We start from the raw sequence: 21,023 nt of genomic DNA, 5'->3' as shown, positions 1-21,023 counted from the left end.
CCCCCGCAGTGCCCCCCCCAGGCCCTGGCCCGGAGCCCAGCCGGGAGCGTAGCGCGCCCCTGTCCCTGCCCTGCAGGCTGGGCTGAAGCAGGATCCAGCCCCCACCCACAGGCCCTGCAGGGAACTCCAGCTGGGGACCCCCCAGGCGGCCGGCTAGAGGCTACCAGCCCCTCCTGGAAACAGGCCGGAGCCGAGGCCAGGGCCCCGCAGCGCTGCAGCCTGAGCACCTGTTGTACAGGCCCCTAGCGCCCACTTCTGCCGCCGCAATCCCAGCCCTCGCCCCACAGCGCCCGCGGCCCGGCCCCCGGCCCCAGAACACACACACACACGACTGTCACAACACAATTCATTGCCAGTGGGGAGCGCAGCCGCCGCCCGCGCCCGGCCGTGCGCCCAGCCCCGGTGAACAGGCCGGCATGCTGCCAGCAGGCTGCCACGGCCCCAGGCCTTCGCCTCTGGCCCCGCGTACCGACTGTCCAGGGACCAAGAGGCAGGCCATGGGAACCGGGCTAGTGAGGGCCCGTGACCCAGTGATGGAAGCACCAAGAGAGCAAGCCCAGGGACTAGGCCGGGCCATGGAGGAACAACGGCGTCCGCCCTCCTCCAGCCTCTGTGGCGACACTCCCCCGCACCCTCTGCGAGGCTCTTCCTTCGTTCTCGCCCCACCGGCAGGCCGGGCCGCGTGTCTGGCCTGCCTGGGCTGCTGCTGGAGCGCTCCAGTCTCTCACGCCAAGCCTGGGCCGGTAGTGTCCCTGGGGCCCAAGCTGCTGGCCAGGGCCAGCCCACCCCGCCTCAGGTCTTCGCCTCCATCATGGCGTCCATCAGCCGGGCGCTGTTGGTGAGGGCTGTCGTCAGGAAGATGAACTTGTACCCTGAGAACCCAGAGGGAACGGATAGCGCATGAGACCAAGGGCAGAAGCGGGGCTGCCAGGCCGCAGCGGGAGCCCTGCCAGCGCCCGGCACGGCCGCCCACTCGGCGGCAGCAGCACGGGGAGGGGGCGCGGACGCCTGCAGGCAGGGAGAAGCTGGAGCCCAGAGCAGGCACCTGGCCAAGCCGAAGGCAGGTGATGGGAGATGGCAGAGGCAGTGCCAGTCCCTTGAGCCTGTGCCCAGGGCTCCCCCAGGCCGGTACCTTTCTCCTTGCCCAGGAACCGCAGGGCGGAGATCTCGGAGAAGGTGCAGCCTCCCAGGAAGACGGCCAGGACGACAGGCTGGGCCCCGCCAGGACTCTCCTCCACTGCCGGCTCTGGAAGGATCAGAGGTGGTGAAGTGACTCCCCAAACTCCCCCAACTCCCCCGGAGCCAGGATTACCTGTGAGGGAGAACTCGCTGCCATTGAGCAGGCGCACCACCTCCTCCAGGCCCTGCCAGCCCTTGCGTTCCAGCACCTGCAGGCAGGGGAAGCACAGCATGTGTGGCCGGGAGCCGAGCCGCCAGCCAGGGCCCTGCCAGGAGCCAGGGGCACAGGAGGGGCTCAGGGCCTCACCCGAAGCAGCTGAGATGCCTCCTGCCCCAGCGCCCGCAGGGGACGTGCGGAGCCCCACGCGCCAGGCCACGGGAGCACTGCCCCCCCCCAGCACCCGCAGGGGACGTGCGGAGCCCCACGTGCCAGGCCACGGGAGCACTGCCCCCTCCCCCAGCGCCCGCAGGGGACGTGCGGAGCCCCACGCGCCAGGCCACGGGAGCACTGGCCCCCTCCCAGCACCCGCAGGGGACGTGCGGAGCCCCACGCGCCAGGCCACGGGAGCACTGCCCCCTCCCCCAGCACCCGCAGGGGACCTGTGGAGCCCCACGTGCCAGGCCACGGGAGCACTGCCCCCTCCCCCAGCACCCGCAGGGGACCTGTGGAGCCCCACGTGCCAGGCCACGGGAGCGCTGCCCCCCCCCCCCAGTGCCCGCAGAGGACCTGCGGAGCCCCACACGCCAGGCCACGGGAGCACTGCCCCCCCCCAGCACCCGCAGGGGATGTGCGGAGCCCCACGCGCCAGGCCACGGGAGCACTGCCCCCCCCAGCACCCGCAGGGGACGTGCGGAGCCCCACGCGCCAGGCCACGGGAGCACTGCCCCCTCCCCCAGCGCCCGCAGGGGACCTGCGGAGCCCCACGCGCCAGGCCATGGGAGCACTGCCCCCCCTCCCCCAGCACCCACAGGGGACCTGCGGAGCCCCACGCACCAGGCCACGGGAGCGCTGCCCCCCCCAGTGCCCGCAAGAGACCTGCGGAGCCCCACGCGCCAGGCCACGGGAGCGCTGCCCCCCCCAGTGCCCGCAAGAGACCTGCGGAGCCCCACGCGCCAGGCCACGGGAGCGCTGCCCCCCCCAGTGCCCGCAAGAGACCTGCGGAGCCGCACGCGCCAGGCCACAGGAGCGCTGCCCCCCCCAGCACCCGCAGGGGACGTGCGGAGCCCCACGCGCCAGGCCACGGGAGCGCTGCCCCCCCCAGTGCCCGCAAGAGACCTGCGGAGCCCCACGCGCCAGGCCACGGGAGCGCTGCCCCTCCCCCAGTGCCCGCAGGGGATCTGCGGAGCCCCACGCGCCAGGCCACGGGAGCGCTGCCCCTCCCTCAGCACCCACAGGGGACCTGCGGAGCCCCACGCGCCAGGCCACGGGAGCGCTGCCCCCCTCCCAGCGCCCGCCCACACTCACCTGTTCAATGATCTTGCAGCTCAGCGGGACGTAGGCCCCACTGAAGACATAGGCCATGTCCCGGGGCACCTTCAGGTTGTACTCCCCAGCCACACGGGGGATCTGCGGAGACAGGCCGATGGCACCGACTGCCAGGGAGCCGGGGGCAGGCTCTGGCCCCAGCCAGCCCTGCACCGCGCGGGGCACACAGCCAGCATGGGCCCTGCAGCTGGGCACCCACCCCGGGGGCACCAGGACTCGCCTCTGCTGCCCGCCGCCAGGTGGAGAAAGCCCCTGCTCCTGACCTGCACCGAAGCCTGAATTCTCCCCAGAGCCCCCAGGGCGCTCGCTGACCCGCTGCATCCACAGGGGCCTCTGCACTGCGCCGCGCCCGTCTGCCGAGCGCTCAGGCCTCCTGCTGCCTGGGCGGGGCCAGGCCCACGGCCTCCCTCAGCCCCACAAGGAAGCCCAGATCCCCAAGGTGACGGGCCCCCCCAGACCCAGCCTGGGGGAGGGGCGCCGCAGCCAGCAGCTCCGGGGGGGACCTACCAAGCCCAGCTTCTTGCTTATGCCTCGGAAATTGCTCTTCCTGGCCAGAGAGCTGAAAGCGTCGGTGAGTTTCCCTGCAAAACAAGACCCCACTAGCCCCGCTGGCCGCAGCGCTGCCGGGGCGACCGCAGGGGGCCCTGCTCTGGGGCGGCGGGGACAGGCAGCCCCTTGCCTTTCCCCGGGGCTCCCCTTCCCCTTCTAGATATTAAAGGTCCAGAGAACATGAGCTAGGAGGGGAGGCTGAAGGAACTGGGCTTGTTTCGTTTGGAAAGGAGAAGACTGAGGGGGGACATGAGAGCAGCTTTCAGGTATCCAAAAGGGTGTCACAAGGAGGAGGGAGAAAACTTGTTTATCTCGGCCTCTGAGCACAGGACAAGCAGCAATGGGCTTAAACTGCAGCCAGGGAGGTTTAGGCTGGACATTAGGAAAAGTTCCTAACTGTCAGGGGGGTCAAACACTGGAATAAATTGCCCAGGGGGTTGTGGAATCCCCGTCTCTGGAGAGATTCCAGAGCAGGTTAGAGAAACGTCTCTCAGGGCTGGTCTGGACGGAGCTTGGTCCTGCCACTAGGGCAGGGGGCTGCACTCGACTCTCGAGGTCCCTTCCGGTCCTAGGGTTCTAGGATTCCCACTCCCCGCGGGCCCAGCTCGAGCGCGCCCCGGCAGTGACAGCGAGCGCCCTGCCAGCCCTCCAGCCAGGCCCTGCGGGGCGCGGCCCCCGGGGCGGTGGACAGACCTGCCGCTCGGTCGGTCACCAGCTTGCTGACTCTGCTCTCCACAGCGGTCAGGGTCTCGCCCGGGGCCTGCTCCGTCAGCAGCCCAGTGCGCTTCAGGTTATGAAAGGTCAGCAGGTGCTCAGGCCCGTAACTCTGCGGGCAAAGGGAAATGGGGGATCAGAACTCTGGTGCCAGGCTCGGGCGGGCCCAGCACAGACCCCCCCCCCCCCGCTGCTGGACCGGCTCACAGTGCCCCGGGAAGGGCGGGCCCAGCACAGACCCCCCCGCCCCCGCTGCTGGACCGGCTCACAGTGCCCCGGGAAGGGTGGGCCCAGCACAGACACCCCCCCCCGCCTCCCCAGGAAGGGTGGGCCCAGCAGACCTCCCCCCGCCGGACCGGCTCACAGTGCCCCGGGAAGGGTGGGCCCAGCACAGACCCCCCCCCGCTGCTGGACCGGCTCACAGTGCCCCGGGAAGGGTGGGCCCAGCACAGACCCCCCCCCGCTGCTGGACCGGCTCACAGTGCCCCGGGAAGGGTGGGCCCAGCACAGACACCCCCCCCCGCCTCCCCAGGAAGGGTGGGCCCAGCAGACCTCCCCCCGCCGGACCGGCTCACAGTGCCCCGGGAAGGGTGGGCCCAGCACAGACACCCCCCCCGCCTCCTCGGGAAGGGTGGGCCCAGCAGACCTCCCCCCGCCGGACCGGCTCACAGTGCCCCGGGAAGGGTGGGCCCAGCACAGACACCCCCCCCCCCGCCTCCCCAGGAAGGGTGGGCCCAGCACAGACACCCCCCCCCGCCTCCCCGGGAAGGGTGGGCCCAGCAGACCTCCCCCCGCCGGACCGGCTCACAGTGCCCCGGGAAGGGTGGGCCCAGCACAGACCCCCCCCCCCCCCCCTACTGGACCGGCTCACAGTGCCCCGGGAAGGGTGGGCCCAGCACAGACACCCCCCCCCCCCCGCCTCCTCGGGAAGGGTGGGCCCAGCAGACCTCCCCCCGCCGGACCGGCTCACAGTGCCCCGGGAAGGGTGGGCCCAGCACAGACACCCCCCCCCCGCCTCCCCGGGAAGGGTGGGCCCAGCAGACCTCCCCCCGCCGGACCGGCTCACAGTGCCCCAGGAAGGGTGGGCCCAGCACAGACCCCCCCCCCCCCACTGGACCGGCTCACAGTGCCCCGGGAAGGGTGGGCCCAGCACAGACCCCCGCCCTCCCCCCACCGCCGGACCAGCTCACAGTGCCCCGGGAAGGGTGGGTCCAGCACAGACCCCCCCCCCCCGCCGGACCAGCTCACGGTGCCCCGGAAGGGAGATGGCCCACGAGGGTGCTCACGAACAAACATGCAAAGCAGCACCCCAGGCCATACATGTGGCTGGTCGTGAGACCTGGGACCAGCAGGCCCAGTACCCCCTCTCCAGCTGCCTGCCTGGCTCCTGGACATGGCCTGGGGGCCCGGCTAGAGCCTCCATCAGGGGTTCCCCTGCCTTCACCTCTAGCCGCCCGCCCACTCACCTGCAGGTACTGGGTTTTCAGGGAGCGATAGTCCTTTGGGATCAGCCCTAGGGGGAACAGGGAGAGCTGAGTGCAAAGCCCCATAGCGCCCCGCCCCCCCCGGCTGCCCCTTCCCCCGTGCGGAGCTCACCGTTCTCAGTGACGGACAGGAGGCACAGTAAGCGCAGACTCTCGCTGGGGGAGACCTGCCCAGAAAGGGGGAGGGTGAGTGAAGGGCGGGGCCGGGCTAGGCCCCCCCCCCCCCCCACGGCACTCACCTGCCGGTCGATGTGCTCTTCTATGTAGCTGGTGCTTTTGCGGATGTCAAACCCCTCCAGCAGCGCTACGAGCGAGGGGACAGGTCAGCTACGGCCCCGCCCCAGCCCCAGCCCTCCCCAGCTCCAGAGGGCAAGGCCTGCCCTTCCTCACCCCGCCCCTTGGGGACAGCGAGCCCCCCTGCCCTGCCCCCAGGCTGGGGAAGCCCATTTAACCCTGCAGGAACCTGCCCGCCAGCCCCGAAGCACAGGGGTCTGTCCCTGGGGGGGTGGGGCCCGCGGAGGGGCGCAGCGCAGAGCCCAGGGCCGGGTCGCGAGGAGCAGCTAGGCTGGGCTGACTCCGGGGTCCCGCTCACAGTGCTCTGTCTTCAGCAGCTCCTGGAAATCCTGCTTGGTTTTCTTCTTCATGATGGACTCGCAGGCCCCGATATCTGCACAGCCAAGAGGGGATCAGCCTGGGACCCGGGGCCCTGGAGCAGGCGCTAGCCTGGCCGTGCGGCCTGCCCCGCTGCCCAGTACCTACGCAGGCTCAGCAGCCGGTGCTCCTGCTTCAGCCCCTTCAGCTCCTGGGAGACAAAGGTCTTCATCTGCTTGATGTCCATGCTGCGGCGGCGCTGTGGGGACACGGGGGCTGAGCGCGGGGCCGCAGGGGGTCACCCCCGCCCGCTGCAGGGCCCAGCCCGGGGCTCACACTCACATCGTACTGCGCCTGCAGGTTCCGCGCCTTCTGGCTCAGGAAGCCGAAGACGTTGGAGAAGTGCTCGTTCCGGATCTCGCTGAACACCTGCACCAGAGCACACCTGGGCTAGCCACGCTCCGCGCCAGCAGAGCCACGGGGCGCGTGGCCTGGGCCCAGGAACCTCTGCGGGCTGAGCCCCCCGCCGGCATCCCCGGAGGCTGGGGCCTGCAGTTCCACAGGGCCAAGCCCCACTCTCCAGTCTCACCTCCCCACCACAGCGGCGCCGGCGCCGGCTCACCTTGTCCTGGGCGTTCAGCAGCACTTTGAAGCTTCTGTCGGAGGCGGTGACGTCGGGCCCGAAGTCCACGCCCCCTGCCAAGAGCGGCGCGAGCCGTTCAGCGCTCCGCCCTGGTCACCAGCCGCACTCAGAGCCCCGCGCCTCCCGCCCCCACCCCCGGCTCAGGCCTCCCAGCCCCACGGGAGAGGGCACCAGCCGGGGGGCCTGGGGCTGACATGCACCATGCACGGAGCGTCCTGTCTGCGGCCACAGGGGCCCAGCACAGACCCCGGGATCCAGCAAAGCAGCCACAGGAACTGCCCCAAAGCACAGCCCAGGACTCCGGAGGCCATCTGCAGAGCCTGGCCCGTCGCCTGCCCACAGCCCCGCAACGCTGGGCAGGTGCCCGGCTCCCTGCAGCCGCACCCCTCCTCGCCAGCCCGACTGACCACACTTGATGCGGAACGTGTCGTCCACCAGCCCCTCGTACACCACCTGGGAGCAGAGCGCCGTGACGTAATCCACGTCTGCAACGAGAAGCACAGGGGCACAGCCCGCCCGCTGCCAACTGCCCCCGCCCCCCCACCCACTGCCCACTCCTGCCCCTCCCCCCCGGCTGCCAGCTGGACCTCTGCCCGCTGCTGCGTGCCCCCCGCTGCCCCTGCCAGGTCCCCCACTGCTGCTGACACAAGCTCCTCCTGAGTGCCCACTGCCCCCCACAGCCTACCACTGCAGGCTCCACCCCTACCTCTGTCCATGAGGAAGACATGGCTGATCTCAGGCCTCCTGGCTTGGCTGTCCCCCTCGCTCTCCTCCACCAGCTCTCGCCACACCTCAGAGACCATCTGGGAGAGAGCATCAGCCGGGTGGGAGCCAGCCGGCCCCAGGGCCAGGGCCCCTGCATGCTACGACTTGAGAGCAGATCCGCAAGCGCCTGCCAGCAAGGCCAGGGCCGGGAGGGACCGGGGGGCTGCAGGGCCGGGAGGGACCCGGGGGGGGGGGGGGCTGCAGGGCTGGGAGGGACCCGGGGGCTGTAGGGCCAGAGGGACCGGGGGGGGGGCTGCAGGGCCGGGAGGGACCCGGGGGGGGGGGGCTGCAGGGCCGGGAGGGACCGGGGGGCTGCAGGGCTGGGAGGGGCAGGGCCGGGAGGGAGGGGGGGGGCTGCAGGGCCGGGAGGGACCCGGGGGGGGGGGGGGGCCAGGGGGGGGGGGGGGGGGGGGGGGGCTGCAGGGCCGGGAGGGACCCGGGGGGCGGGGGGGCGGGGGGGGGGGGCTGCAGGGCCGGGAGGGACCCGGGGGGGGGCTGGGGCCACCCGGGGGGGGGGGGCTGTAGGGGGGGCTGTAGGGCGGGAGGGACCGGGGGGCGGGGGGGCGGGCCGGGGGGTGGGGGGCAGGGGGGCTGCAGGGCCGGGAGGGACCCGGGGGGGCGGGGGGGGGGGCTGCAGGGCCGGGAGGGACCCGGGGGGGCGGGGGGGGGGGCTGCAGGGCTGGGAGGGACCCAGGGGGGGGGCTGGGGGGGGGGGTTGCAGGGCCGGGAGGGACCCGGGGGGGGGGCGGGAGGGACCCGGGGGGGGGGGGGCTGTAGGGCCGGGAGGGACCCGGGGGGCGGGGGGGGGGGGCCAGGGGGGGGCTGCAGGGCCGGGAGGGACCCGGGGGGCGGGAGGGCGGGGGGGGGGGTTGCAGGGCCGGGAGGGACCCGGGGGGGGGGGGGGGGCCAGGAGGGGGCGGGGGGCTGCAGGGCCCGTGCACAGAAGCAAAGATGCGGCTGGGCAGACCCCGGGGCCCCTGAAGCCAGCCCAGCGACAGGCTGGGTGCAAGGGGACCCTTTGCTCTGGTCACCGCCCTTGCGTGAGAACAGCCCCCGGCTGCCGGCTTGGCCCAGCGCCTCTCGCCCCACGGTCGCAGCAGCAGAGCCCCCGGCGGCTCCCAGGGCAGGCGGCCGGCCCAGACAGCACTCCCTGCTGGGCACCAACAGCCCCAGGCCCCACCTCTGCAAACTCAGGGGAGGGGGCTGAGGGGCTCAGGTCCATGCAAGTGCCCCCCCCTCCAGCACCGGCCCCCCGAGCGCGCAGCCCCCGCACCTTGGCGCCCCGGCCCAGCCCAGCGACGCTCGCGAAAGGCCCGAAGAGGGAGTTCAGCAGCCGCAGGGCGCGGGCAACTGTGCTGGTCCAGCGCTGGTCTCCTTCCTGTGGGGCCCCACAGCTGAGTCAGCACGGCCCCCCCCCCCCACAGCACAGCCCCTCCCCTCTCCTCCGCAGGCTGGCCCCACAGCACAGCCCCCTCCTCCCCCCCCCCACAGGCTGGCCCCACAGCACAGCCCCCCTCCCCCACAGCCCCCCCCTCCCCCGCAGGCTGGCCCCACAGCACAGCCTCCTCCTCCCCCCTGCCTCCCCCCCCCGCAGGCTGGCCCCACAGCACAGCCCTCTCCCCCCCCCCGCAGGCTGCCCCCACAGCACAGTCCCCCCCCCCCAGCAGAGCCCCCTCCTCTCCCCCGGGGCAGGCTGGCCCCACAGCACAGGCCCTCCCAGGCAGGCTGCCCCCCCCCCCCCCCCCCAGTATCCAATCAGGGACTTGGCCCTTGCCCAGGCGCAGCGCCCCAAGGTGCGGAGCTGCTCAGCCCAACAGACCCCAGCTGGCATCTCCCACGCCAGCCCGTGGGGCTGGAGCAGGGCAGGGGGGCATGGGAGGGGTGGAGCAGAGGATCGGGGGCACCCCCCGGCCCTGGGCCACTGACCAGGAAGAAGTCCCGGAAGAACTCGGGCAGCTCCATGCTCAGGAGGTCGTCGTCCAGGGGCAGGAGGTAGAAGGCCCACTCGTCGCAGGTCACGTCTGGCGGGCACAGCAGAGCATGCCAGGGCGGCTGCACGGGCCCCCCGGCCACGGGCTGGGACCCTCCCTAGTCTCAGCGGGGTGCTGAGGAGCCCACGGCCTCCTGCTCTGTAGGGCTACACCCCGGGGTTGTGCGCTCTGGGACCCTGGCCTTCGGCTGCCTGACGCAGCGCCCCCCGGGAACTCCCCCTGGTGACCCCTGGAACCCACCCAGCACCCCTGGGGAGCCCCCTCCAGCGCCCCCCGGGAACTCCCCCTGGTGACCCCCGGAACCCACCCAGCACCCCTGGGGAACCCCCACCAGCGCCCCCCGGGAACTCCCCCTGGTGACCCCCGGAACCCACCCAGCACCCCTGGGGAGCCCCCTCCAGCGCCCCCCGGGAACTCCCCCTGGTGACCCCCGGAACCCACCCAGCACCCCTGGGGAGCCCCCTCCAGCGCCCCCCGGGAACTCCCCCTGGTGACCCCCAGAACGCACCCAGCACCCCTGGGGAACCCCCACCAGCGCCCCCCGGGAACTCCCCCGGTACCCACCCAGCACCCCTGGGGAACCCCCACCAGCGCCCCCCGGGAACTCCCCCTGGTGACCCCCGGAACCCACCCAGCACCCCTGGGGAGCCCCCTCCAGCGCCCCCCAGGAACTCCCCCTGGTGACCCCCAGAACCCACCCAGCACCCCTGGGGAGCCCCCTCCAGCGCCCCCCAGGAACTCCCCCTGGTGACCCCCAGAACCCACCCAGCACCCCTGGGGAGCCCCCTCCAGCGCCCCCCGGGAACTCCCTCTGGTGACCCCCGGAACCCACCCAGCACCCCTGGGGAACCCCCACCAGCGCCCCCCGGGAACTCCCCCTGGTGACCCCCGGAACCCACCCAGCACCCCTGGGGAACCCCCACCAGCGCCCCCCGGGAACTCCCCCTGGTGACCCCCGGAACCCACCCAGCACCCCTGGGGAACCCCCTCCAGCGCCCCCCAGGAACTCCCCCTGGTGACCTCCAGAACCCACCCAGCACCCCTGGGAAACTCCCACCAGCGCCCCCCCGGGAACTCCCCCTGGTGACCCCCAGAACCCACACAGCACCTCTGGGGAGCCCTCACCAGCGCCCCCTTGGGAACGCCCCCCATGAACCTCTAGGGAGCCCCCACCAGCGCCCCCTGGGAACGCCCCCCGCATCCCCCTCACGTCCCCTTCCCCACTCACCCCCATAGATCCCCTCCTCCTCCAGCACCAGCTCACACAGGTAGAACTGCAGGAGAGGAAGAGGCTGGTTGGGGGCGGGGGCGGGGCGGGGGCGGGGCAGCATGGGGCTGGCTCCAGCTGCTGCCTCCCCACATGGCAGCCTTCAGGCTGGGCTCTCTGACTGCAGGAGGGAGAGCGGGGTCGCAGGCCAGGGGGCGGGTGGGGACTGGCTGTGGGTCAGACATGAAGGAGGAAAGGAAAACTGCTGGGAGCTGGAGGGGGAAGGACGTAGGCCAGTGGGGGGAAGGACGGTGGCCAGGGCAGCTGGGGTGGGGCAGGAGAGCCAGGATGGGGGATCCACGGGGGGCACACAGGCCAGTGGGGGGATCAGTGTGCGGGGGAGCCACGGGGGGGGGGGTTGGCAGGCAGGGAAGCAGGGACTCGAGGGTGCCGCAGTCCCTCTGGGCATGAGACCGTCAGGGCTGAGGGACGGGCCGGAAGGGGGCCTGGCCCAGTGCCCGCACTGACCTTCTGGGGGCTGAAGATGATCTTGTACTTCCGGCTCCTCCCCGCCGCCTTGTCGGTGTTGACAATATCTGCAGACGGGAGACCCCGCTGAGCCTGGGCCGCCCTGGGACCCCACAGCCTGCCCGCCGGGTCGCGTATTCAGCCACAGGCCTGCGAGCCAAGCCGCCCCACGCCCGGCTGCTAGGGCCCCGAGCCCCACCTACCCCTCCAGCTGCCCAGACAGGAACCGGCCCCCCGCCCACCAATATCCCAGCCAGCTCCCTGGAGCCAGGGAAGTACCCACTGACCCCCCTGCATGCGGCCCCACTCACCGGCCACGTACTTCATGTTGGCGACGCGCGGCCGGACTAAGAAGCACAACCTGGGGGGAGGCAGGCAGAGATTCAGCAATGGCGCGGGGCCTGGCACTCCTGCAGCCTTCCCCTCCCGCCGGCCAGCCAGGCACAGTGAACCCCCCCAGGCGGCGGGCAGGCAGGAGACGGGAACATGGCCCCAGACTAGCTGGCTGAGCTGGGCTTCCCAGCCCCATGCCCTCTGCCCCTCAGCACTCGCTGCCCTGCAGCGCCGGCGGCCAGCCATGCGCCCAGACGGGGCAGGAGCCTGGACAGCCCTGCTGAGGAAGACGCTGGGCAGACAGCAGTGCAGCGTGGCCAGTCGGGGCGTGGGGCGCGCAGACTCCGGGAGCTCCACGCACAGACTCACTGGTCACTGGCGCTGAAGATGGGTTTGTTCTCCACCTTGTACAGCTTGTCCACTTCATGTTGCTGGAGAAAGAAATGGGAGAGCGTGACCCGCCGGCCGGCCGGACAGCCAGCGTGACCCGCCGGCCGGACAGCCAGCGTGACCCGCCGGCCGGCCGGACAGCCAGCGTGACCCGCCGGCCGGTCGGACAGCCAGCGTGACCCGCCGGCCGGCCGGACAGCCAGCGTGACCCGCCGGCCGGCCGGACAGCCAGCGTGACCCGCCGGCCAGCCGGACATACAGCGTGACCCGCCGGCCGGACGGACAGCCAGCGTGACCCGCCGACCAGACCGGACAGACAGCGTGACCCGCCGGCCGGACGGACAGCGTGACCCGCCGGCCAGCCGGACAGCCAGCGTGACCCGCCGGCCGGTCGGACAGCCAGCGTGACCCGCCGGCCGGCCGGACAGCCAGCGTGACCCGCCGGCCGGCCGGACAGCCAGCGTGACCCGCCGGCCAGCCGGACATACAGCGTGACCCGCCGGCCGGACGGACAGCCAGCGTGACCCGCCGACCAGACCGGACAGACAGCGTGACCCGCCGGCTGGACAGACAGCGTGACCCGCCGGCCGGCCGGACAGCCAGCGTGACCCGCCGGCCGGACGGACAGCCAGCGTGACCCGCCGACCAGACCGGACAGACAGCGTGACCCGCCGGCCGGACGGACAGCCAGCGTGACCCGCCGACCAGACCGGACAGACAGCGTGACCCGCCGACCAGACCGGACAGCCAGCGTGACCCGCCGGCCAGCCGGACAGACAGCGTGACCCGCCGACCAGACCGGACAGACAGCGTGACCCGCCGGCCGGACGGACAGCCAGCGTGACCCGCCGACCAGACCGGACAGACAGCGTGACCCGCCGGCCAGCCGGACAGCCAGCGTGACCCGCCGGCCAGCCGGACAGACAGCGTGACCCGCCGACCAGACCGGACAGACAGCGTGACCCGCCGGCCGGATGGACAGCCAGCGTGACCCGCCGACCAGACCGGACAGACAGCGTGACCCGCCGGCCGGACGGACAGCCAGCGTGACCCGCCGACCAGACCGGACAGACAGCGTGACCCGCCGACCAGACCGGACAGCCAGCGTGACCCGCCGACCAGACCGGACAGACAGCGTGACCCGCCGGCCGGCCGGACAGACAGCGTGACCCGCCGGCCGGACGGACAGCCAGCGTGACCCGCCGACCAGACCGGACAGACAGCGTGACCCGCCGACCAGACCGGACAGACAGACAACGTGGCCCAACGGCCCGACAGCCGGAGCAAGGCTGGAGCAGCTGTTGGAGCGGATTCCAGAAGCTCCCTTCCAGGCCTCCGGCTGGGGCACAGACTCAGCTCCCACGCCCGCGTGTCTGGGGCAGTGTTGGGTCCACGGGGCAGCAGCGGGTGAAACACTCCCCACACTCCTGGCGCCGCAGACACAGGCACCTGGCACCAGAGACTCCCGCTACGGCAGGGGTGGGGAACCTCAGGCCGGCTTGCCCGGATGTGGCCCCCAAGGCTCAGGGTCCCCCCCCAGCAGGGCACAAACCTGCTAGCCTGGGCGGCCCGGCTCTGGGGGCGAGGGGAATGCGGGGAGCGTCCTTCTCCTTCTGTTCGGGGGGTTGTGCTTGTTATGGTCAGCGCCCTCCCCCACGCGCTACGGGCTAACACAGCACGCACCAAGGTCCCCAGGCCTGACCTGCGGCCCCAGGGCCGGCCTGTGGCGAGACACATGGGGACTGGCTGAACTCGCTGCATGTGCTGCTGCCGGGGCCCAATGCCCAAGGGAGCTACCTTGAGAATGGAGACGTTGGCAATTCGATCCAAGGGGCTCATCAGATCCGGCTCAATGAACAGGTCCTTCTTGCCAGGCAGCTGGAGGAGCAAACAGAGCCAGTCCTGCAGGAGCGGTTACTACGTCCAGCGCGTGACACGTGAGGCCGGGGGCAGCCAATGCCTACAGACCAGCAAGCGTGACCCTGCTCCGGCTTCTCACCCCGTCTCCACCTCAGGCCTGCTCAGCACGGAGCAGAGCGGCGAATGCCGACGTGAGTCCTGCCCCCAGCTCCGAGCTTTGCTCTTCTGAGGGGTGCGTCTAGACTGGCAAGATTTCGCGCAAAAACTCGCCAGCTGCCTACACTGGCCGCCTGAATTTGCGCACGAGCAGTGGAGTTCTAATGGAAGAATTCAGGGCTTCTTGCGCAAATACTTTCCCGCTCCCGCTCAGGGATAAGCCCTCTTGTGCAAGAGGCCAGTGTAGACAGGCACCGTCATTTTTTGCGCAAGAAAGCCCGATGGCTAAAATGGCCACCGGAGCTTTCTTGCGCAAACGCATCCGTGCCAATCTAGACGCTCTTTTGCGGAAATACTACGCAAAATCGTGCCAGTCTAGACGCAGCCTAGGAGTTTCCGCTGCTGCCTCGTATTTAGCGTGTGGTCCAAAGCACTTGCAGCCCCTCCCAATGTGTTAGCATTCGCAGCCTTCACAAGTGGCCACGAGCCACGTGTGGCTATTCGCCGGCTGAGTGGCTTGCTCGCTCGGGCTTCAGAACTGGGGGGCACCACAGCTCCAAGCACAAGCGACTGGTGAGGGGGACCCAGAGGGCTGGGCAAGGGCCAGGACAGCCCCCACCCCTATCCCCGCACAGACTGGCAGGTGGGGAAAGCTCTTTGCTGCCCTGGAGGCATGGCCCTGCTCCTGCCCAGGCGGTGTGGGGGACTGTGCCCCTGCCCCGTCCCACAGCCGCTTTCCAGAGCAGTGCTGAAGGTCTGGAACTGAAATGTGTGGAGAAATCCCTGTGATATTCTACTTTGTATTAAGATCTTGTCCTTTTAGATCTGTCTTTATAGAATCTCAGGAACATTTCTCCTAGAACTTCCTATTCAGATATACAGATCTTGTAAGAAAAAATCTTTTGAGCTCTCCCCTTTCCTTGATTGCCCTGTTGAAACGAATGAGGTGTGAACGGAGAATGAAAGGGGAGCCCCTCCAGCAGCAGTCCCAAGGGTGGAGAAGGTCTGGGAGCCAGATCCAAGACAATTCCTGCAAAGTGAGCTCATGAAGAAGACTGGACAGACAGATCCCTCGGGAGTCCAGCAGCAAGTGCCTGCCCTTGGAAGGACTCTCTTTGAAGCAGCATTAAGAAAGGCGAGGTGCTGACTAATTGGCTGCATGAGAGGGATAAATAGGAGGCATCTTGCAGAGGGATCCTGGGTTTTCGTCTTGTCATCACGGGAGCATCGATCCGGATTGGCAGAAGCCCGGCTCCACCCCTCCCCCATCTAACTCACCTGGCCAGTGCAGTTAGGGGGAGCAACTTTTGGTAACAACAAGACGGAGTGTGCTTGTGTGTGTGAGTGCATGAGTGTGATGTGTCATATGCACATGATAAGTGTTGATTATTCTATGTGTGTTCAATAAATGCGGCGTGTTGCCTTACTCCCCCTGAAAAAGATCCCAGGTGCTTCTGTTAAGTACAACAAATGCAGAACGGCTCCCTGCAGGACACAGCTCCTTATGCCCGTCCAGCATGACTGAAGACCACGGACAACTGCCCCTGGCACTATTTTCCAAGCAGTGTGGCACCCACCTTACTGGAGCCCCACCTAGGTTACGCTAGTATCGGCTGATAACCATGTCAACCCCCCACCCCCACCACCAGCCAGGTGTGTTACCGTGTCAAAGCTCTGATTGGACAGCGCTGCTTATTTATGTGCGCTATGGTCTTTCCAGGCACACAAGTGAACGTCCTTATTTTCCTTTGTATAGACTGCCCGCGCAATTGCCCTTTTCCACTCTTCTGGGACCTCTGCCGCCTTCCATGGCTTTTCAGAGAACAGCTGATGGCTCAGATACCTCCTTGGCCACCTCAGAGTACTCGCCTGCATTTCACCAGACTACGGTGACTAATTTGTGGCAGTAATTCTTAACTTGTGCTTTTCCTGTTTCTGCCTCTAACCCTACCTCGTTGTCCCTGGCATTCACTCTGTTAAGCGGCCAACCACCACTAACCTTGTTGGTGAAACCAAGACAAAGAATTCAGCAGGCGCCTCTGCCAGGCCCACACTCTCTGGCTTTGTCTGTTCCCCTTGGTCTTTTCTACAGAATGTTCCCGTTACCCTTCCGGTCTCCAGGTGCACTGAGCTTCTTTCATGCCTTGGCCGTTCTAATTTAGGCCTGCACACGTGAGCTATTGGTTGGTTTTCATCCTTTGTCACGTGGCCTAGTTTACCCTTTGATGGGACTCTTCCTTGGCTCTCAGATCACTGAGGACACCACGGGTAGGCCAGGGTGTGTCTTGCCATACTTCCAAACTTCTCTACCCAGTGGGAAACCTATGCAGCCCCCGAGTCTCAGGCCCCTGCCCCCTGCAGCAGATCAAGATGGCGCTGATGCTCCAGCCACACAGGGGATGGAGGGGGGGGGGCACAAAGCTTTGGAGCCCCTCTCCCCCTCCATGGTTGGAGCACTAGTGCTGGGTTGCCCTGATTGGGGGGGGGGGTCCAGAGCATCCCAGCCTGCGGGCCGGCCATAGGTTCTCCGTCCCTGCCTTAGCGGGACCTCATAATACAAAGAGGCAGCTTCAGTCATTTGGATCCCATCATAAGAACGGCCGTATTGGGTCAGACCAAAGGTCCCTCTAGCCCAGTATCCTGTCTACTGACAGTGGCCAGCACCAGGTGCCCCAGAGAGGGTGGATCGAAGACAATGATCAAGCGATTTGTCTCCTGCCATCCTTCTCCAGCCTCTGACAAACAGAGGCCAAGGACACCATTTTATCCCCTGGCTAATAGCCTTGTATGGACCTAACCTCCATGAAATTATCTAGCTTCTTTTTAAACTCTGTTATAGTCCTAGCCTTCACAGCCTCCTCTGGCAAGGAGTTCCACAGGTTGACTACATGCTGTGTGAAGAAGAACTTTCGCTTATTAGTTTTAAACCTGCTACCCATTAATTTCATTTGGTGTCCTCTAGTTCTTCTATTTAGGGAACTAATAAATAACTTTTCTTTATTGGCCCTGTCCACACCACTCATGATTTTATAGACCTCTATCCTATCCCCCCTCAGTCTCCTCTTTTCTAAACTGAAAAGTCCCAGTCGCTTTAACCTCTCCTCATATGGGACCCGTTCCAAACCCCTAATCATTTTAGTTGCCCTTTTCTGAACCCTTTCCAAGGCCAAAATATCTTTTTTGAGGTGAGGAGACCACATCTGTACACAGTATTCAAGATGTGGGCGTACCATAGTTTTATACAGGGGCAGTAAGATATTCTGGGTCTTATTTTCTATCCCTTTCCTAATAATTCCTAGCATCCTATTTGCCTTTTTGACCGCCGCTGCACACTGCGTGGAAGTTTTCAGAGAACTGCCCATGATAACTCCAAGATCTCTTTCCTGATTTGTTGTAGCCAAATTAGCCCCCATCATACTGTACGTATAGTTGGGGTTATTTTTCCCGATGTGCATTACTTTACACTTATCCACATTTAATTTCATTTGCCATTTTGTTGCCCAATCACTCAGTTTGGTGAGATCTTGGGAGTCCCTCACAGTCTGCTTCTGTCTTGACTGTCCTAAACAGTTTGGTATCATCTGCAAACTTTACTACCTCACTGCTTACCCCTTTCTCCAGATCATTTATGAATAAGTTGAAAAGGATTGGTCCCAGGACTGACCCTTGGGGTACACCACTAGTTACCCCTCTCCAATCTGAAAATTTACCATTTATTCCTACCCTTTGTTTCCTGTCTTTTAAGCAGTTCTCAATCCAAAAAAGGACCTTCCCTCTTATCCCATGGCCATGTAATTTACACAAGAGCCTTTGGTGAGGGACCTTGTCAAAGGCTTTCTGAAAATCCAAGTAGACTATATCTACTGGATCCCCCTTGTCCGCATGTTTGTTAACCCCTTCAAGGAACTCTAATAGATTAGTAAGACAGGATTTCCCTTTACAGAAACCATGTTGACTTTTATCCAACAAATTATGTTCTTCTACATGCTTCACAATTTTATTCTTTACTATTGTTTCGACTAATTTGCCCGGTACTGAAGTTAGACTTACCGGTCTGTAATTGCCAGGATCGCCTCTACAGCCCTTTTTAAATATTCGCGTCATGTTGGCTACCTTCCAGTCATTAGGTACAGAAGCCAATTTAAAGGATAGGTTACAAGCTACAGATAATAGCTCAGCAATTTCCCATTTGAGTTTTTAGAACCCTTGGATGAATGCCATCTGGTGCCGGAGATTTGTTAACATTAAGTTTCTCTATTTGTTCCAAAACCTCCTCTAATGACACTTCAATCCGGGACAGTTCCTCAGATTCATCACCCACAAAGGACGGTGCAGATTCGGGAATCTCCCCAACGTCCTCAGCCGTGAAGACTGAAGCAAAGAAATCATTTAGTTTCTCCTCAATGGCTTTATCGTCCTTGATTGCTCCTTTTATAGCTCTATCATCTACGGGACCCACAAGTTTTTTAGCAGGCTTCCTGCTTCTAATGTACTTAAAAAACATTTTGTTATTTCTTTTTGAGTTTTTGGCTAGCTGTTCCTCAAAATCTTTTTTTGCTTTTCTTATTACATTTTTACACTTGATTTGACAGTGTTTATGTTCCTTTCTATTTATCTCACTAGGATTGGACTTCCACTTATTAAAAAGATACCTTTTTGTCCCTCACTGCTTCTTTTACATGGTGGTTAAGCCACGGTGACTCTTTTTTAGGTCTCTTGCTATGTTTTTTAATTTGGGGTATACATTTAAATTGGGCCTCTATTATGGGGTCTTTAAAAAGTTTCCATGCAGCTTTCAGGGATTTGGCTCTAGTCATTGTGCCTTTTAATTTCTGTTTAACTAACCTCCTCATTTTTGTGTAATTCCCCTTTTTGAAATAAATGCCAGAGTGCTGGACTGCTGAGGTGTTCTTCCCACCACAGGAATGTTGAATGTTGTTATATTATGGTCACTATTTCCAAGCGGTCCTGTAACGGTTATATCCTGGACCTGATCCTGCACTCCACTCAGGACTAAATCGAGAATTGCCTCTCCCCTTGTGGGTTCCTGCACCAGCTGCTCCAAGAAGCAGTCATTTAAGCCATTGAGAAATTTTATCTCTGCTTCTCTTCCTGAGGTGACATGTACCCAGTCAATATGGGAGTAATTAAAATCCCCCATTATTATATATCAGAGGGGGAGCCGTGTTAGTCTGAATCTGCAAAGGCGGCGAGGAGTCCTGTGGCACTTTGTAGACTAAGGTTAGTCTATAAGGTGCCACAGGACTCCTTGCCGCTTTTGCCCATTATTATAGAGTTCTTTATTTTGGTAGCCTCTCTAATCTCCCTTTCAATGTCAGTATCGCTGTCCTGGTCAGGTGGTCGGTAATATATCCCTACTGCTAATTTCTTATTATTGGAGCATGGAATTACTATCCATAGCGATTCTATTGAACATGTTGATTCACTTAATATTTTTATTTCATTTGATTCTACATTATCTTTCAGTGCCACTCCGCCACCCACCCGCCCTGCTCTATCCTGTCGATATCTTTTATATCCCGGGAAGACCATCAAGGTCTTTTCCCTAGAACTGGCCTGATAATTGCTGATCTGGGTGTGTGTAGGCCAGGGGCCATTAGCATCTGGAGCGGGGATTTCCCATCAGGCAGCGCTTCCCGGCTTTCCGTCTCCCAGAGTGCAGTGCAGCTGTCGTGCTGGCCTGTCTGTTCTCCAGGCTGTGTCCCAGGAGGGTGGGGGAGCGCTCAGGGGCTCGGTGGGTCCAGCAGACACTGGGAGGGGGCAGCGGGAAGGTTTCCCAGCGAGTGGCACTTACGGGCGCCCGTGGATGTGAGCGGCTGTCGCCACACGGCGCGGGTCACACAAGCAGCAGAAGCCACATTGGCCAGGAGCAAAACCGGGTCACAGGGGCTGCCCGGATGGGTCGCTGCGCGGCCGGGGGGGCAGGACACGGCCGGGCCTGGCTGCTTTCAGGGGCGAAGCGCAGACCGCTCGTGGCCCAGGAAGGGGGGCAGTGAGTCGCCCCCCCCCCCGCTGCTGCCCACTCAGCCCGCCGGGCCCCCCCCCCGCTCCTGCCCACTCAGGCCGCCGGGCCCCCCCCCACTCCTGCCCCGCCCCCCCCGCTGCTGCCCGCTCAGCCCGCCGGGCCCCCCCCCCCCTGCTGCTGCCCCGCCCAGCCCCCCCGCTCCTGCCCCGCCCCCCCGCTGCTGCCCGCTCAGCCCGCCGGGCCCCCCCCACTCCTGCCCCGCCCCCCCCGCTCCTGCCCGCTCAGCCCGCCGGGCAACCCCGGCCCCTCTCGCGGGGGGGGGGGCGGCAGGCCCGCAGCCGCGCATGCGCCGTGAGCCCCGCGCCCACCTGCTCCAGCAGGTAGATGAGCTGGTCCCGCGCCAGCCGCTTGAGCAGGGCGAAGTCCGGCCCCGGGGGCGCCTCGCGGCGACCGGCCACGGCCATGCTGGGCCGCGCGCTTCCGCTTCCGCTTCCGCTCCGCCGGGGCACGCCTGCGCCGGAAGTGCCCGTCGCCATGGAGACCCCGCCCGCCCCGTGCCGCCTTGGGGGAGGAGGCTGTGCGGAGGGGCCGGGGGCACGGGGGGGGGGGGCAGGAGAAGATGGGGGAGGGGTACTCGGGGGGTGGAGGGAGCAGCGGGGCTCGGGGGGTGGAGGGAGCAGGGGGGCTCGGGGGGCCAGGAGAAGATGGGGGCACTCGGGGGGGTGGAGGGAGCAGCGGGGCTCGGGGGGCAGGAGAAGATGGGGGCACTCGGGGGGCGGAGGGAGCAGCGGGGCTGGGGGGGCAGGAGAAGGGGGAGGGGTACTCGGGGGGTGGAGGGAGCAGCGGGGCTCGGGGGGGGGGCAGGAGGAGATGGGGGAGGGGTACTCGGGGGGTGGAGGGAGCAGCGGGGCTCGGGGGGGGGGCAGGAGGAGATGGGGGAGGGGTACTCGGGGGGGTGGAGGGAGCAGCGGGGCTCGGGGGGGCAGGAGAAGATGGGGGCACTCGGGTGGGTGGAGGGAGCAGCGGGGCTCGGGGGGCAGGAGAAGATGGGGGGTACTCGGGGGGTGGAGGGAGCAGCGGGGCTCGGGGGGCAGGAGAAGATGGGGGAGGGGTACTCGGGGGGTGGAGGGAGCAGCGGGGCTCGGGGGGGTGGAGGGAGCA

The 21,023-nt window shown here is 66.1% G+C and overlaps 1 protein-coding gene across 7 annotated transcripts; it reads right to left on the bottom strand.

Moving 5' to 3' along the window:
* Positions 1 to 332: 332 nt before the first annotated feature.
* VPS33B (VPS33B late endosome and lysosome associated) lies at positions 333 to 20,423 on the bottom strand. Of its 7 annotated transcripts, none has more exons than XM_075918034.2 (23): positions 20,231 to 20,422; positions 13,658 to 13,738; positions 11,840 to 11,901; positions 11,449 to 11,498; positions 11,138 to 11,205; positions 10,631 to 10,676; positions 9,338 to 9,432; positions 8,685 to 8,789; positions 7,353 to 7,449; positions 7,054 to 7,131; positions 6,626 to 6,699; positions 6,346 to 6,432; positions 6,172 to 6,262; positions 6,005 to 6,079; positions 5,652 to 5,716; positions 5,525 to 5,579; positions 5,395 to 5,441; positions 3,908 to 4,040; positions 3,173 to 3,246; positions 2,645 to 2,746; positions 1,313 to 1,388; positions 1,133 to 1,246; positions 333 to 872 (listed from the first exon to the last, which is right to left on the bottom strand). In XM_075918034.2, exons 1-23 carry the CDS (start codon positions 20,396 to 20,398, stop codon positions 793 to 795), a joined length of 1,923 nt encoding a protein of 640 aa, XP_075774149.1. In that variant the 5' UTR covers positions 20,399 to 20,422; the 3' UTR covers positions 333 to 792. The 7 variants fall into 7 exon arrangements, with proteins under 7 accessions (XP_075774149.1, XP_075774151.1, XP_075774150.1 ...); XM_075918036.2 differs by having other exon boundaries at positions 13,413 to 13,738; positions 20,231 to 20,419; XM_075918035.2 differs by lacking the exon at positions 13,658 to 13,738 and having other exon boundaries at positions 20,231 to 20,423.
* Positions 20,424 to 21,023: the final 600 nt, after the last annotated feature.

This window comes from Pelodiscus sinensis, chromosome 14, assembly GCF_052426305.1.
Source record: "Pelodiscus sinensis isolate ZL-2025 chromosome 14, ASM5242630v1, whole genome shotgun sequence".
Lineage (NCBI taxonomy): Eukaryota > Metazoa > Chordata > Testudines > Trionychidae > Pelodiscus > Pelodiscus sinensis.
Note: the sequence above shows the minus strand (reverse complement) of the source record. Positions and strands in the feature narration are given on the sequence as shown.

Bases quoted from the DNA above. Each gene is read 5' to 3' on its own strand.
- VPS33B (XM_075918034.2), bottom strand. From the start codon at position 20,398: ATGGCGACGGGCACTTCCGGCGCAGGCGTGCCCCGGCGGAGCGGAAGC. The intron at 5,717-6,004 runs GTGAGCGGGACC...CCTCGCTCGTAG, and splicing joins GCTGCTGAAGACAGAGCACT to CGCTGCTGGAGGGGTTTGAC. The intron at 4,041-5,394 runs GTGAGTGGGCGG...CTTTGCCCGCAG, and splicing joins TGAAAACCCAGTACCTGCAG to AGTTACGGGCCTGAGCACCT.